The following is a 13,681-nucleotide window of genomic DNA, read 5'->3' on the forward strand; positions in this document are numbered from 1 at the left end:
TCGGGTTCGGTGGAGGTCATCCCCAGCAAGGGTTATCTTTCCCCAGCAGGGTGGAAATTGAAGTGGTATTGAAATCCTCAGCAGAGTTCCTTGAGTTCCCCGGTGTTGTCCCTGGAGGGGACATGTTTTTATGCATTCATCATTTAGATAAGCATGACATATTGCATCATTAATGCGTAGCATTTCCATGATTATGGAGCATTGCGCTGGAAAAAAAACCCATGCATCGGCATTGCAAGCATAGACTAGCCCTAAGCCGTGGTGACCATCCGAGAATGGGTTCATGTGGTAGGGGGAAATGTTATTCATAAAGGTTTAACATCACAACGATTAGGTCATTGGGGTTGATTTCAGAGTTGGTTTCCCCAGCATGGTTGAGAGGTTGGTGTTTTCCCCAATAAGTGACTCCTTAGTTGAGTGGGTATCCCCTGCAATGCTACTCCCCACAATTGGTAGCATCTTGCAAGCTTCGATCAGGTCCCCAGCAGAGGTGAATCATTGTTCAACATCTGTATGGCACAATTGCTACAGTTGCTCTTGACAGACAACATTCAAGATTGATAATCCCCCAGAGAGGTTTATTTCCTCACCCGTCAGTGGAAGGAAAGTTTGACTCCCCAGGGTAGTCACCGGCAAGTGTCTGACCTTGTCTTGACATATGTAGATGTCATCCTCGTGATACCAGTAGGTGTCGAGTTGATCCCTGTGTGGGTCCTTTTTGGTGTCTGTAGACATCATCTTTCGATGTTCGTAGCATTCTTTCTCTCCCATTCGTCCGTTGACGTATGGTTGAGTCTTCCCAGTCATCCGTTGATGTTTGGTCACCTCTCCGTTGGTGTCGGTAAACGTCGAGTTTCTCCCATTCATCCGTTGATGTCTGGTTGAGTCTTCCCAGTCATCCGTTGATGTCTGGTCACCTCTCCGTTGGTGTCGGTAAACGTCGAGTTTTCCCATTCGTTCGTTGACGTCTGGTTGTATATTTTTCCATTCATACGTTGATGTCTGGTCACCTCTCCGTTGGTGTCGGTAAACGTCGAGTTTCTCCCATTCATCCGTTGATGTCTGGTTGAGTCTTCCCAGTCATCCGTTGATGTCTGGTCACCTCTCCGTTGGTGTCGGTAAACGTCGAGTTTTTCCCATTCGTCCGTTGACGTCTGGTTGTATATTTTTCCAGTCATCCGTTGATGTCTGGTCACCTCTCCGTTGGTGTCGGTAAACGTTGAGTTTTTCCCATTCATCCGTTGACGTATGGTTGAGTCTTCCCATTCATCCGTTGATGTCTGGTCACCTCTCCGTTGGTGTCGGTAAACGTCGAGTTTTTCCCATTCGTCCGTTGACGTCTGGTTGTATATTTTTCCATTCATCCGTTGATGTCTGGTCACCTCTCCGTTGGTGTCGGTAAACGTCGAGTTTTTCCCATTCGTCCGTTGACGTCTGGTTGTATCTTTTTCCATTCATCCGTTGATGTCTGGTCACCTCTCCGTTGGTGTCGGTAAACGTCGAGTTTTTCCCATTCGTCCGTTGACGTCTGTTTGTATATCTTGTTTCCCCAGTCATTGGTCAATGTTGGGTTATGTATCTTTTCAAAATCCCCAGTAGAGTCGTCGGTAAACGTCTTGTCTGGTCCCGATAAAAATTAGATCCCAGTGGAAGCTGCCATTGGTGAACAGTCTTTTCTTGGATCCCCGCAGAGTGCAAATTTCTACGGTTCTTTGGTATTCAATCCCTGTGTACCTTGAAGGTTTGACAGCCGTTGCTCTCATCCGTTCAGGTTCCCAGTTGATTGAATAGGGGCAGCTGTAGGACCTCAAATTTGCACCCCTCATTCATTCATTCATTTCATTTTTAGGTCATTAACATTACATTAACATTGCATAACACATTACATCGCATCAGTCAAGACTGGCATCAGGAGAAGTCAACCGTGCAAGAGACCAAGCATTTCCATGAGATGAAGGCCCTATGGTTGTTCTAGATAGCTTGTGTGAATCAAGGATCATTTTGATGCAATTTGGCCAAGTGTTGAAGGCTCAAAGTCCACAGTGCAGTTTCAAGTCATCTGAGGCCCATAAAAGTCAACTGCAAGTCAACTAAGGGCTAGGAGGTGGAGAAATGGTTTGAAACACTTCATTCATGTCCAAAAGAGGTTTATTCAACATGTCAAACATCTACCTTGAAGATTTTGAAGCCAAATCAAAAGTTTCCCAAAATGGAAAGTGACCTGTAATTTCAAGTTTCCAAAAATGGCAAGTTTTTCGACCAACTTCAACTCAACTTTCCAACATCAAAGAAGCTTCAAATGAAATTTTGTCCAACATGAAAGTTGAAGATATTTCTCTCCCATTTCCAAAAAGTCCAAGATCATGAGCATCTGATGAATGGTTAAGGAGTTATGATCAAATCATTGCAAAGTGTGCTTGAAACTTCAAATGGCCATATCTTTTGAACCAAGACTCCAATTTGAGTGCTCCTTTTTGCACAATTCTCCTCATGACATGAACTTTCCAAATACCTCATCACATGGCATGAAATTTGAACATATGATCATTTGCTCATTCACGAAGTTTTTGAAGGAAAATTGCCAAAATCAAAATTGGTTGATCACATGCATATATTTCCAATTCCAATGTGTGCATGGAGTGATTTTAAATGAATTTGGGCCCTTGGTGTGTACTGTTCACGTGGCCATTTCATGCATGAAGTGAAAATGCAAATTGGTGCGTACACCCTATATCCTTCTAATCTCATTTAGCTTTGGCCTAATCATGATTTCAGATTAATTAGCAGGACATATATAAGGTTAATTATAACTGCATTGCAGATAACACACAGTTTCAGATCTAGAATTTGAGTTTTGATCCAAAATTTCTCTCACAAAGAACTTCAAAATTCCACGCATAAACATCGTTTCTCTTGGTAAATTGTTGATCCTGGTGAAGTTTAGAGTAAGAATCAAGTGCTACTTTGTCCAATTCGTGCCAGATTCATGCATGCTTGAAGCTTGAAGGTGTTGATGGCAATTTCAAATTAAGCTGGATCTACACGTTTCTAAGCCTCAAATTCTTCATCAATCATCACTACAAGTATTCAGAAGGAGATTTGGATCATTTGGAGCTTTGGATCGTGCAAAATCAGAACCTGCTCTTCAAGAGGTACCTAAGTTGCTTTAAGTTCATTTGAACTTTGCTTTGCTTTGCTTGTGGTTGGCATACCACTTAGGTATAATTCCTTGATCTTCATGTAGTCTGGAAGACCTGTCATGTTACTTTGGCAGGCACCTGTCTGAAGCCCTCCTTAAGAGGCAATGTTTGTGCTTGTTTATCTTTGTGCCTTGTACATATAAAGACCTCCTAAGTGAAGAGGCATTGGTAGATACAAGGGATGTGCAATCCATCCCCTGCTATTCAGTTGAGTCATTCATCCTGCTCACACCATGTGTTGATGCACTTTGAATAAAAACCCAAAATCTTGTTGTGTCAGTCATTTGTGGAGAAGAGTTCCTACATTCTGAACTCCCACACTTTCTATTTGATTCAAGCTCTCCCAGGCCAGGGATAAGAGCTATGAGGCATAACCCTCATTTCCATTTCATCTGCTTCACCCTAACTCTCAATGTTAGGGTTAAGAGCTCAAAACACCCCTTTCCAGTTGGCTTGTTTGTCGAGGTTGATTTGACCCCTTGACTAAAGCCCAGCCTTGTGTGAGCCAATTGTTTGCATATAGTGTGTGATACTTGTGCTTGTGATTGCTTATGTGCTGTTTAGGATAGCTTGCTTCCTGTACAAGTTAGGATAGAGACCTCAACATAGGGATCGTATGCATGACAACTTCTAGGCTCGAGTCGTAGTCTCCCTAGTAGCTTGTTATCTCCCTAGTCTCTGGTTAGGATAGAAGTTCTTTCCCTGTTAAGGGGAACTACGTCGCCCTGATCCTCATACAAGATGAGGTACGTAGGCAGGAGATGAGCAGATCTCTCCGGGCGCCCTTCTTCTTTTTCAACCCTTGTGTTTGCTTGTTGGAGTCTGACGTAAGTCCAGCGATTGGCAGTCGGTTTCCTGTGTCTTGTTTGCTTGTTGGAGTCTGACGTAAGTCCAGCGATTGGCAGTCGGTTTCCTGTGTCTTGTTTGCTTGTTGGAGTCTGACGTAAGTCCAGCGATTGGCAGTTGGTTTCCTGTGTTGAGTTTTTTGGTGTGGAGTCTGACATAAGTCCAGCGATTGGCAGTCGGTTTCCTGTGTGGGTTTGTTTGTGCGGAGTCTGACGTAAGTCCAACGATTAGCAGTCGGTTTCCTGTTTGTGTTTTGTTTGGCGTGCGTTAGCCGAGCTACGAGTGCTCTGATTCTTCCTCTGGTTAGAGAAGAAACGTATGCATAGGATGCGACATCCTAGCGAGCACGTTTCCCCTCTCCCCGAACTACGTCGACTCTGATGTTTGTGTCTGACAAAGTACGTAGGACCAGGATGCGACATCCTGCCGAGTCACCTTCTTCCGTCTTTCATCTGTGTTTTATTCCAGTTTTGTGCATTCTTTCAGCAGTTTATTTAGCAACCTTTCTTCTATTCTTGCTGAGCGTGGATCCCGTCGAGTACGACGGATGCGTAGGGGTGCTAATACCTTCCCTTCGCATAACCGACTCCCGATCCTATCAATCTCTGGTCGTGAGACCATTCCTTTCCAGGTTTACTTCGAGCGTTTCCTTTCCCTCCTTTGGGATAAATAACGCACGGTGGCGGCTCTGTGTCTTTTTCCCGCCGGTTTTTCGCGTAATGCGACAGCTACCAAGCCAGGAAGGAAATTCACTAAAATAGAATTAGTTCAAAGACTATCCGTACACTTCAACAAGTTACAGTCTTTCTCACCTAATCTCTACCCGTGCAACTTCTACCTAAGCACTCTTAGATATGAGAACCCACTCACTTCCCTTACAATCACACACCAGTGATCTTAAACAACAATCCCTTGTGAAAAGAAAATACTTTTCAATTACAAACTCTTGATTTTACTTCACAGTTTCAATCAAGAAGACACACTCTTGATCTTGCTTCACAGCTTTGATCAAGAAGACACACACTTGATCTTGCTTCACAGCTTTGATCAAGTGGACACACACTCTTGCTTAACAGCTTTAGAGTGACAAATTACAACCACAAATCAGTCCAATTCAATCATCAATGGATGACTTGAATAACCTACAAGTCTTACGACTAAACAGACACAAACCCTAACTCTCTCTCTATATTTCGCTCAGTCTTGGTTGTGTGTTCAAACAGGTTTTCTAAGTCCCTTTTTATAGAAGCATTGGACATCATAAAAACCCTAAATATATTTTCCAATCAAATCTTTTTATAACAATTGTAGAGATCTCCTTGGAAAATAAGCAAATATGGTTATAATCCATGATTGAGTGCGCCAGCTAGCCATATCTTCAATCATCCAATGATTGCAATTAATTGTGCAATCACAAAACACCAGACATTCATACTGAATGTTCTGTGTACAGGATGTCATGACATCGGGTCTGACATCCTGGAAAAATCCTGCATAATCCAATTTCCTTTTATAGCAGGTACAACCATATCAGATACCATGACATTGTGTATGTCATCTGAAACAATCCTGCATGAACATGTCTTCCATATAAGCTCCAACAGGTACAACCAATATCAGAAGCCTTGTCATTGTATGTGGCATTCTGAAACAATCATGCTTGCACATGTTCTTTAACTCCAGCAGGTACATAGGATATCTCATGTTAAGACATCACACATGACATCTTGTGAACACTCTTTGTTTTACCAAAATTGCTGCCAACACTTAGAATCAACAGAATGCAAAATGCAGGCAAAAAATGCTCAAAAAACTAACGTGAATCCACTAAAATGATCAGCACGGAATACATTTCTGGAAAACATATATGTTTTGATCAAATTTTGAAGTGAAAATATCCTGTTGAAAAGGCTCATAAGGGTCAAAATGGTATCAAAAATGGTATCGGAAAAATTAAGCGAGCACGCTGGGTCAAACTTCCTGAACCGTAGTTTAATAATATCGACGTGTGCAAGCCCGACCTTTAAACTTTTCTCCTGCTAAATTTATGTACATTTGAAAATTGATTCAACCGGTCTGTCTGTAGATCCGAAAATTTATTATGGTCGATATTTTAGGCATTATGTGTGATGAAATGCATGTTATGCTATGTAGATGATGCAAAGTAAAGTTAATGCATGAATGTTTTAAAATGACCCGAAAAAATTGGAGTATGACACAATCGCTGAGAAAATTGTAAGTAGGATTTTTTATGCATATCTTATGTGTTATTTAAATCCCTTTGATGATAAACAATGTATGTCTTATCATGTTGTGTATGATTCATTGGTTAACTCATCTCGTGAAGGTTCCTTTGCTCCAGAACCACGACATGATATATTAGTAGAAGCAATCCGAACAAATGAGCATGGTGGGCGTGTTTGTGGGGTTGGAGATGGAATCAACCAGAGAGTGTTTTTTGGTACGTTTAAAAAAACATTGGGAATGTGCAAAAAGAAACGTTGGAAGAGCTTTAAGGGAAGATAGATACTCAAAAGCAAGAATTTGACGAGTGTCATAACTCAATTTTGTCCGGGAATTTTAAATTCATCTGATACATATCCATTTGTCAAGTTATGCATTTTTAGCTATATGCATATTATTCATCAAATAAAGTTATCATAATTATGTATGTATGCATATATAGTAAAAAAAAGTCAACATAAAGTTAATATTTTATATGTTGAAGAAATTGACTAAAATTGTATTTTTTTCATTATGCATTTTGAAAAATAAATTCATGATCATTTGATTTATCATCAAAATATCCATTTGAATTTTATTAATCATTTGCATTCATCATAAAACAAGAATCAATATTTCTAGAAGGCGCAAAATATCTCTCATTTATTATATCATTATTCCATGCATTTGTTATATCATTATTCCATGCATATATTACATCATTATTCATTATTTAATTAAATAAGTTTCTAGAAGACACTCACACTTTTTGTATAATTCATAAACTACCATTTTTAGAGTCTATTCTCATTCACAAATTACACCACCAATAATTCACAAAAACTAAGTCAAAACTCTCTTCGTTTTTCTCTTCATTTTATTTCAAGTCATTTCTTTCTTTTTATTGAATATGTAGGCTCTTATGCTTGTTCTTTAGTTAATTCTATTGCATTTTTACTCTTACTTTATTTATTTAGTACCTTAATCATCACCATTTTGCATGGAAACTCAATTCATTTTAAATAAAGAGTTGAAAAGTGTTCTTGAACCTCCATAAGCAAAAGTGATTTGTTGTTATTTAGATGACTCTTATGTTTTGTTCTTTATTTAATTCTATTGTATTTTTACTCTTTATTTATTTATTTAGTACCTTAATCATCACCAGTATGCATGAAAACTCAATTGATTATAAATCAAGACTTGAAAAGTGTTCTTGAACCTCCATAAGCAAAGGTGACTTCTTGTTGTTTAAATAACTCTTATGCTTGTTCTTTATTTAATTCTATTGTATTTTTACTTTTGTTTTATTTATTTAGTACTTTAATAATCACCATTTTGCATGAAAACTCAATTGATTTCAAAATTAAGAGTTTAAAGTGTTCTTGAACCTTCATGAATAAAAATGGTCAAATGCAAATTAATGTTTGTTTTACATAAATAGTGTATCCAATAACTTCTCAACATCATCCCGAGCATAAATCCATAGTTCGTTTGTCATGAAGGTGGATAAAATGGCAAAATTAAGCAAATATATATGTTGCTGCATTTTGTTGATTTTCGAATTTTGTTGTTATTTATTTTTTTATTTTGAATATACCATTGTGTTTGTGAGATCGAGTAGATAAATTTTCATTATTTATTTGCTTAATTTCATGAAAATTTGAGAAATTTATGGTGTTTTTACGTTTTTGTTGTAACATTTTTCTTCTATTTTTGTTACTACGAGCTTAGTAACCAAATGTGAGGTTGGGGAAGATGAAGTCTTCTCACACCACTTAATTGCTTAGCACTCCCTTGTGACCCCCTCCCCTCCTTTGGGCCTAGAGCATTTTTCTAGCTACACCCCAATTTTCGGTTTGTTTTTGTCTTTTGTATATTTTTAATTTTTTATTATTTTTTATCATTTTTTTATCTATTTATTTTTGTTCTTTCTTTTATTTCCTTTAATTTTTTTAATTCTTTTACCTCTTGTGTTGATAGTGTGTCTCCTCCCTTTTATTATTTCTTTTACCTTGTTATTGCTTTATTTATCTATTTATTTTATTGTATTTTTAGTTGATGCATAATTGTTAATCCAAAAAGACAAAATGACTATTAAAATTAACCTTTCAAAAATAATAAAATCAAAGGTGCGCTATCAACATCAAGTACATTTTTCAAAATCATTTACAATTCCCTTTTCATTTCAAGTGCAAATTAAAATCTCGACTTATATCGAGTATTTTATCCAAATTAAACTAATATACTTAATTATACTTAAAACACTATTTCATTTAGAGATGAAAATGGGGATGATCTCGAGCCTTCGATTCCTCTTCTCAATTGTTTGGGTATGAGTTATCTTACTTGATTATTCAAATAATTGTCATCTCTTAAACATTCCTAATCCGATCAAATCCAAATCATTTTTACAATACCTTAGACGGAAAAGGAAGTGGTATAGAGCCTTCTATTCTCTTTCCCGAATACTTGGATACGAGTTCCCTTACTGGACCATTCGAGTATTCATCGTCCATTCAAAATACCCTAACATCATATAAATCCTTTCATAATTAAGGATGAAAAGGGAGATGGTCTATAGCCTTCGATTCCTCTCCTCGATTATTTGGATATGAGTTTCTTTACTCGACTATTCGAGTAATCATCATCCAACAAAACACTCAACACATTAAACTTTTTTTTCGCCCCCATGCGATCGAAACCTTTTCAGAAAGAACATTGTTTCAGAAACAAACTAAAACAAAAAAAATTAAACTACTCTAAATAATCAAAATTAGATCGAAACGAAAACATAAAAAAAATATTTAATTATTTTGAATATTTTGATAAATAAATAAAAATAAAAAGACTCAAAATGAATAAAAATAAGGTACAAAAAGTCAGAAAAATTAAAATGAATGCACCAAAATGATCATCGTGAAATAAACTTTTCGGAAACATACAAGTTTTGATTAATTTTTGAAATAAAAAATACTGGTTAAAAGGCTCAGGCTTATCAAAATAAGACGAAAAAAGTAGTCGAAAAATTAAAATGAGCACGGCAGATTAAACTACACGGACCATAGATAAATAAAAATGACGTTTGTAAGTTCGATTTTGAAATTTTTCGCTCGCATGTACATTTGAAAATTGATTCAACCGGTCTGTATAACCAAAAATTTATTATGGTTGACATTTTAGGCATTATGCGAGATAAAATGTATGTTATGTTATGCAGATGATGTTAATGACCCGACGAATGTATCGATTAAGTTATTTAGGGTCAAAATTGGTGTGTGACATTCACCAACCGAGTAATTCTCTTCGTAAAATTGTTGATGGTCTTCTTCTCCTCCATTTGAATAAACTCAAGTTGTCTTTTATGAGTTTGTAAACCTTCATCTTTTCAGCCCCTGCATACATCTTCTTCAAGATTTCCCACGCATGTTTCGATGATTCGCAATCACCAACTTTCTTAAAATTATCTGTATCAACACATTGATGTATAAAAAATAACGCCTTGGAATATTTCTTCTTCTCTTCCTTATGCATTGCTCGTTACACATCTGCTTCACCTTTAACAAGAGAATTTATATCGTTCTTGATCACTTCAAGATCATCTTGGTAGCCGAACAACACCTTCTTTTATTTGCACCACTTGTCATAATTCTTCGCATAAAAGATTGAGAGATTTGCATGAATTCTTACAATTAATTTTTTTTTGAAAATATTTAATGTGTAATCAATTGAGATATTATATCAACCGGTTGCACTAACTCATTGTTTTAATTCTTAACTAATTTTACACAAGTGTAATCGATTAACATATTATGTCACTCGAGTGCACTTTGTTGCTCGTTCTATTAGCCAATATTAAAGGAGTGTAAAGGTTAACATAAAAGTGCAACCAATTATATGCACATGAATTACTTTAATCATTTAAAATAAAAGAGAAAAATGAATGATCCATTTTAATTTCCAATACATCTTTTTTAATTCCACTCTCTAATTATTATTACTTTAATTATTTTCAATAATTGATAATAAATATTTTAGTAAAAATATAATTCTCTCTCTTTTTTTATCGATTTTGAATCATTCATCATGAAACGGAATAAATAAATTTTAGGAATCCAATTTTGTCACTTTATATCGATATGTTCATCTGGATTATTATTATAATTATAATATAATAATATAAATTACAAAACATGGTCCAAATGTTTCGATTCTTATTTCCATGGCCGCATAGTGAACTTAATCTCCTCTCTTTATATCTTACACAAGCTTCTAACTGCGTTGACCATTCACAATTAGTCAATTTTCATCAATCGCTTCACTTATGCACCTATATATACTCACCCGCAAAACTCTACTCTAAAAACATCATACAACAGAGATCATATTCTTCTTAATAAAAACATAACAACACTTGTGATTAAATTTTAAGTGTTTCTATAGTTACTTTCTCAGAGACCATAAAAAAGTGAACATAGTGAAAACAAATGTGGAGAAACCTGCGGCGGAACAAAGTGATTCATTGTTCCGAGGAGTGAGGAAGAGGAAGTGGGGAAAATATGTGTCGGAAATTAGATTACCAAACAGCCGTCAAAGAATATTGTTAGGTTCTTACGACTCGGCAGAAAAAGCTGCGCGTGCATTTGACGCGGCTATGTTCTGCTTACGTGGCAGCGGTGCCAGGTTTAATTTCCCGACTAATATTCCGGATATTGCCGGAGGAAGGTCCATGACCCATTCTGAGATTCAAGCAGCTGCAGCCTGTTTTTCCAATTCGGAGCCCCGTAATGAGTATTCAGGTTGACCCGATAATAGTCCGGATCAAACACCGTCTTCTTTGGTGGGGACTCCAATCACACCATTGTTTCCTATGGATTTGCCTTCTCCAGCTCTTTCTGATGTGACGGTTCAAACGGAGAGTGACCTAAGAGAGTATTAAGAGGGTTAAAACAAAAACTCCAAGCAGCAAAAGGAGATTGGGCAAATAAACTCCCACACATTTTCTATACGAACATGATTGTACCTCATTCAACCACATAAGAGACTCTCTTTCACTTAACCTATGGACTGAAGACGTCATCCCGGTTAATGTAGAAGAACTAAGGTGAAGGACAACACAACCTCTAGCTATCAGAAGAAAATAATCTCAAGATAATAAAAAAGGAGGTTGATTTCTTGGAAGAAAAGAGGACTACCGCCGCAAGCGCTTTCTTCAAACAATCGGCAACAACTAAGTACAACTAAGTACAATAAGAAAGTTAGGCCCCAAGAATTCAAACTATACAACCTATTGTTAAAGCATGCTAATATTGGAGGAAAAAACTGGAAATTTGCAGCCAACTTAAAAGGATCGTCCAAGATCAAAATCAATACAAGAAATAAGTCTTACGGTCTAGAAAATCTTACCGGTGAAACCATTTCAAGGTTGTGGAACACTACATAACTTAAATAATATTATAGCTGAGTGTTTCAAAATTTGTCCAAATGTGTAATAACTCACAATTATGTAATACTTTAAAGTAAATAATATAATACTCTTTGTAGGAATTATTGATAATTTTCATTAAAAAAAGTAGTAGGCAAAGACAACTCTGGCACACCAAACCATAACCCGCACACTCCATGTTAGTAGCTAACCACTCTAGAGCATAGGTAGTGAAATCCAGGATACGTCGAATCTAAATTAGGTTTAAACCTAAGGGCAAACAAGAGGACACGACTCTTGGTCGGGCATGGTCCTCACCGATGTCACATGTCACAATGTTTCCAAGTAAAGGGACGAGTAAATACCAACGAGCTATGAAGGAAAGCAAAGTGATGGAACAAAATCATAGACAAATAAAATGAAATAAAATTTCATGTGAACAAAGTGATGAAACAAAATCACATGTGAAAAAGAAGTATTACACCTGGGAGACAGGCAAAGTCTCAGTGGTAGTGGGAGGATGAATAGGAGCACTAGCTACAGAAGGATAATTAAGTGTCAAAATTACATAAAATACGCACACATTTATTAACTTATTTTATACAGAATCAATACAAACCTGTTAGCTGCCAAATTTCGACCACAATGAAGGGAGAAATCAGGACAGCAGAGATGTGATCGAAAGCGAAGTCGACAGAGGGAGAAATCAGGAAAGCGAATTCGACAAAAGGGGTGATCCTGTCGAAGTCGAAGTGAAACGTGTCATGATGGACACCGATCGTGGGAAGTTACTAGAGACGTGGGTTGACAGGCTCCGACACATGGCGCCTCATGAATGAGTCATAACCTCCTGGCAGCTATTTTTTATTACTATTGGTAAAGTGTCGAAGTAGATGTGATTTTCATTTCTAAGGGAACATTGGTAACATTGCAATGGGAAAACACTTGAACAATTAAGCGTCTGAGAGAAAAGAGTTAACTTCCTACAAAATGTACACCTGCTTCCACATTTGTTTTCAAACCATTTAACTTGTCAAGTCATTTCATTTGTTTTGTTTATTTACATCTTTATCTTAATTTTATCCTCTTTTACTTTTACTGCACTTTCTATTTGCAAACATTTTACTTATTATTCTATTGTTCTAAACACTTTACCAACAAACACACCATATACTCAACACCTATTAGTCTAGGACTTTGTAGTCAGTCCTGCAAGTAAATCTCGATAGGAAGGCTAGAGATTGTTGCGTTAACGAATTGGCACACCTGGTGAGACACAGTATGTTCAGTATATGCAACTACGTAGTGGAAAAATGGTGTCACCACGTCCAAACGAAGAAACGTCTTCGAGAGGATACAGAGTTGCATCGCAAGCGACTGATGTTGGTTCTGGCATTATACCTACGGTTTCGAATGCATATAGTGGACCAATTTTAATACTGCGTCATCCTGAAACTCCAAGGTCGACGACGACGGGAACTTCAGGGCAATACATGCCCAGTTTTACAGTCCCTATGTATAGAACGTTGGGAATGCCAATTGATTTTATGAAAAGTATGCATAATACCAGTTCGACATTTGGCGAAACACCATCGTCGCCATTCCCACGCTACCAGGGGTTAGGATCTTTGGAAAACCAATTTGGTCGACCCCCAGGTCTAGGATTGCTATCTCAGTCAATCCCAACTTTCACATCAAGTTCTGTCGCAGTCTTGAGACAGCGGATGGATGAAAGCAATCACGAAATGATCCACATGCTGACTCAACAAATGGGTACCATATTGAGACCTTTAATTCAGGATTCGACCTAGAGTTACCAAAAACTGGCAACTCAGATGACCCGAATAGGGGATTTCCTATGGGCCCCTAGAGCGCAAGTTTGTCAGACTCACCCACCTCCACCTCGACCGGAAACCCCGGTTCGACATGAGGAGATGGCAGACGAGACGATCGAACAAGAATACGAGGAAGTCGAACCAATACCTAGGGT

The 13,681-nt window shown here is 37.4% G+C and overlaps 1 protein-coding gene across 1 annotated transcript in view; it reads left to right on the forward strand.

Moving 5' to 3' along the window:
• LOC127106434 (ethylene-responsive transcription factor ERF017-like) overlaps positions 1-11,070 on the forward strand; it is a 35,250-nt gene extending 24,180 nt beyond the window's left edge. Inside the window, exon 2 of the mRNA XM_051043728.1 lies at positions 10,722-11,070. Within this exon, the coding sequence (XP_050899685.1) occupies positions 10,722-11,070 (349 nt within the window). The remainder of the gene's footprint in view (positions 1-10,721) is intronic.
• The last annotated feature ends 2,611 nt before the right edge of the window (positions 11,071-13,681 follow it).

The sequence above is a fragment of the Lathyrus oleraceus genome, chromosome 1 (assembly GCF_024323335.1).
Source record: "Lathyrus oleraceus cultivar Zhongwan6 chromosome 1, CAAS_Psat_ZW6_1.0, whole genome shotgun sequence".
NCBI classification, from domain to species: domain Eukaryota; kingdom Viridiplantae; phylum Streptophyta; class Magnoliopsida; order Fabales; family Fabaceae; genus Lathyrus; species Lathyrus oleraceus.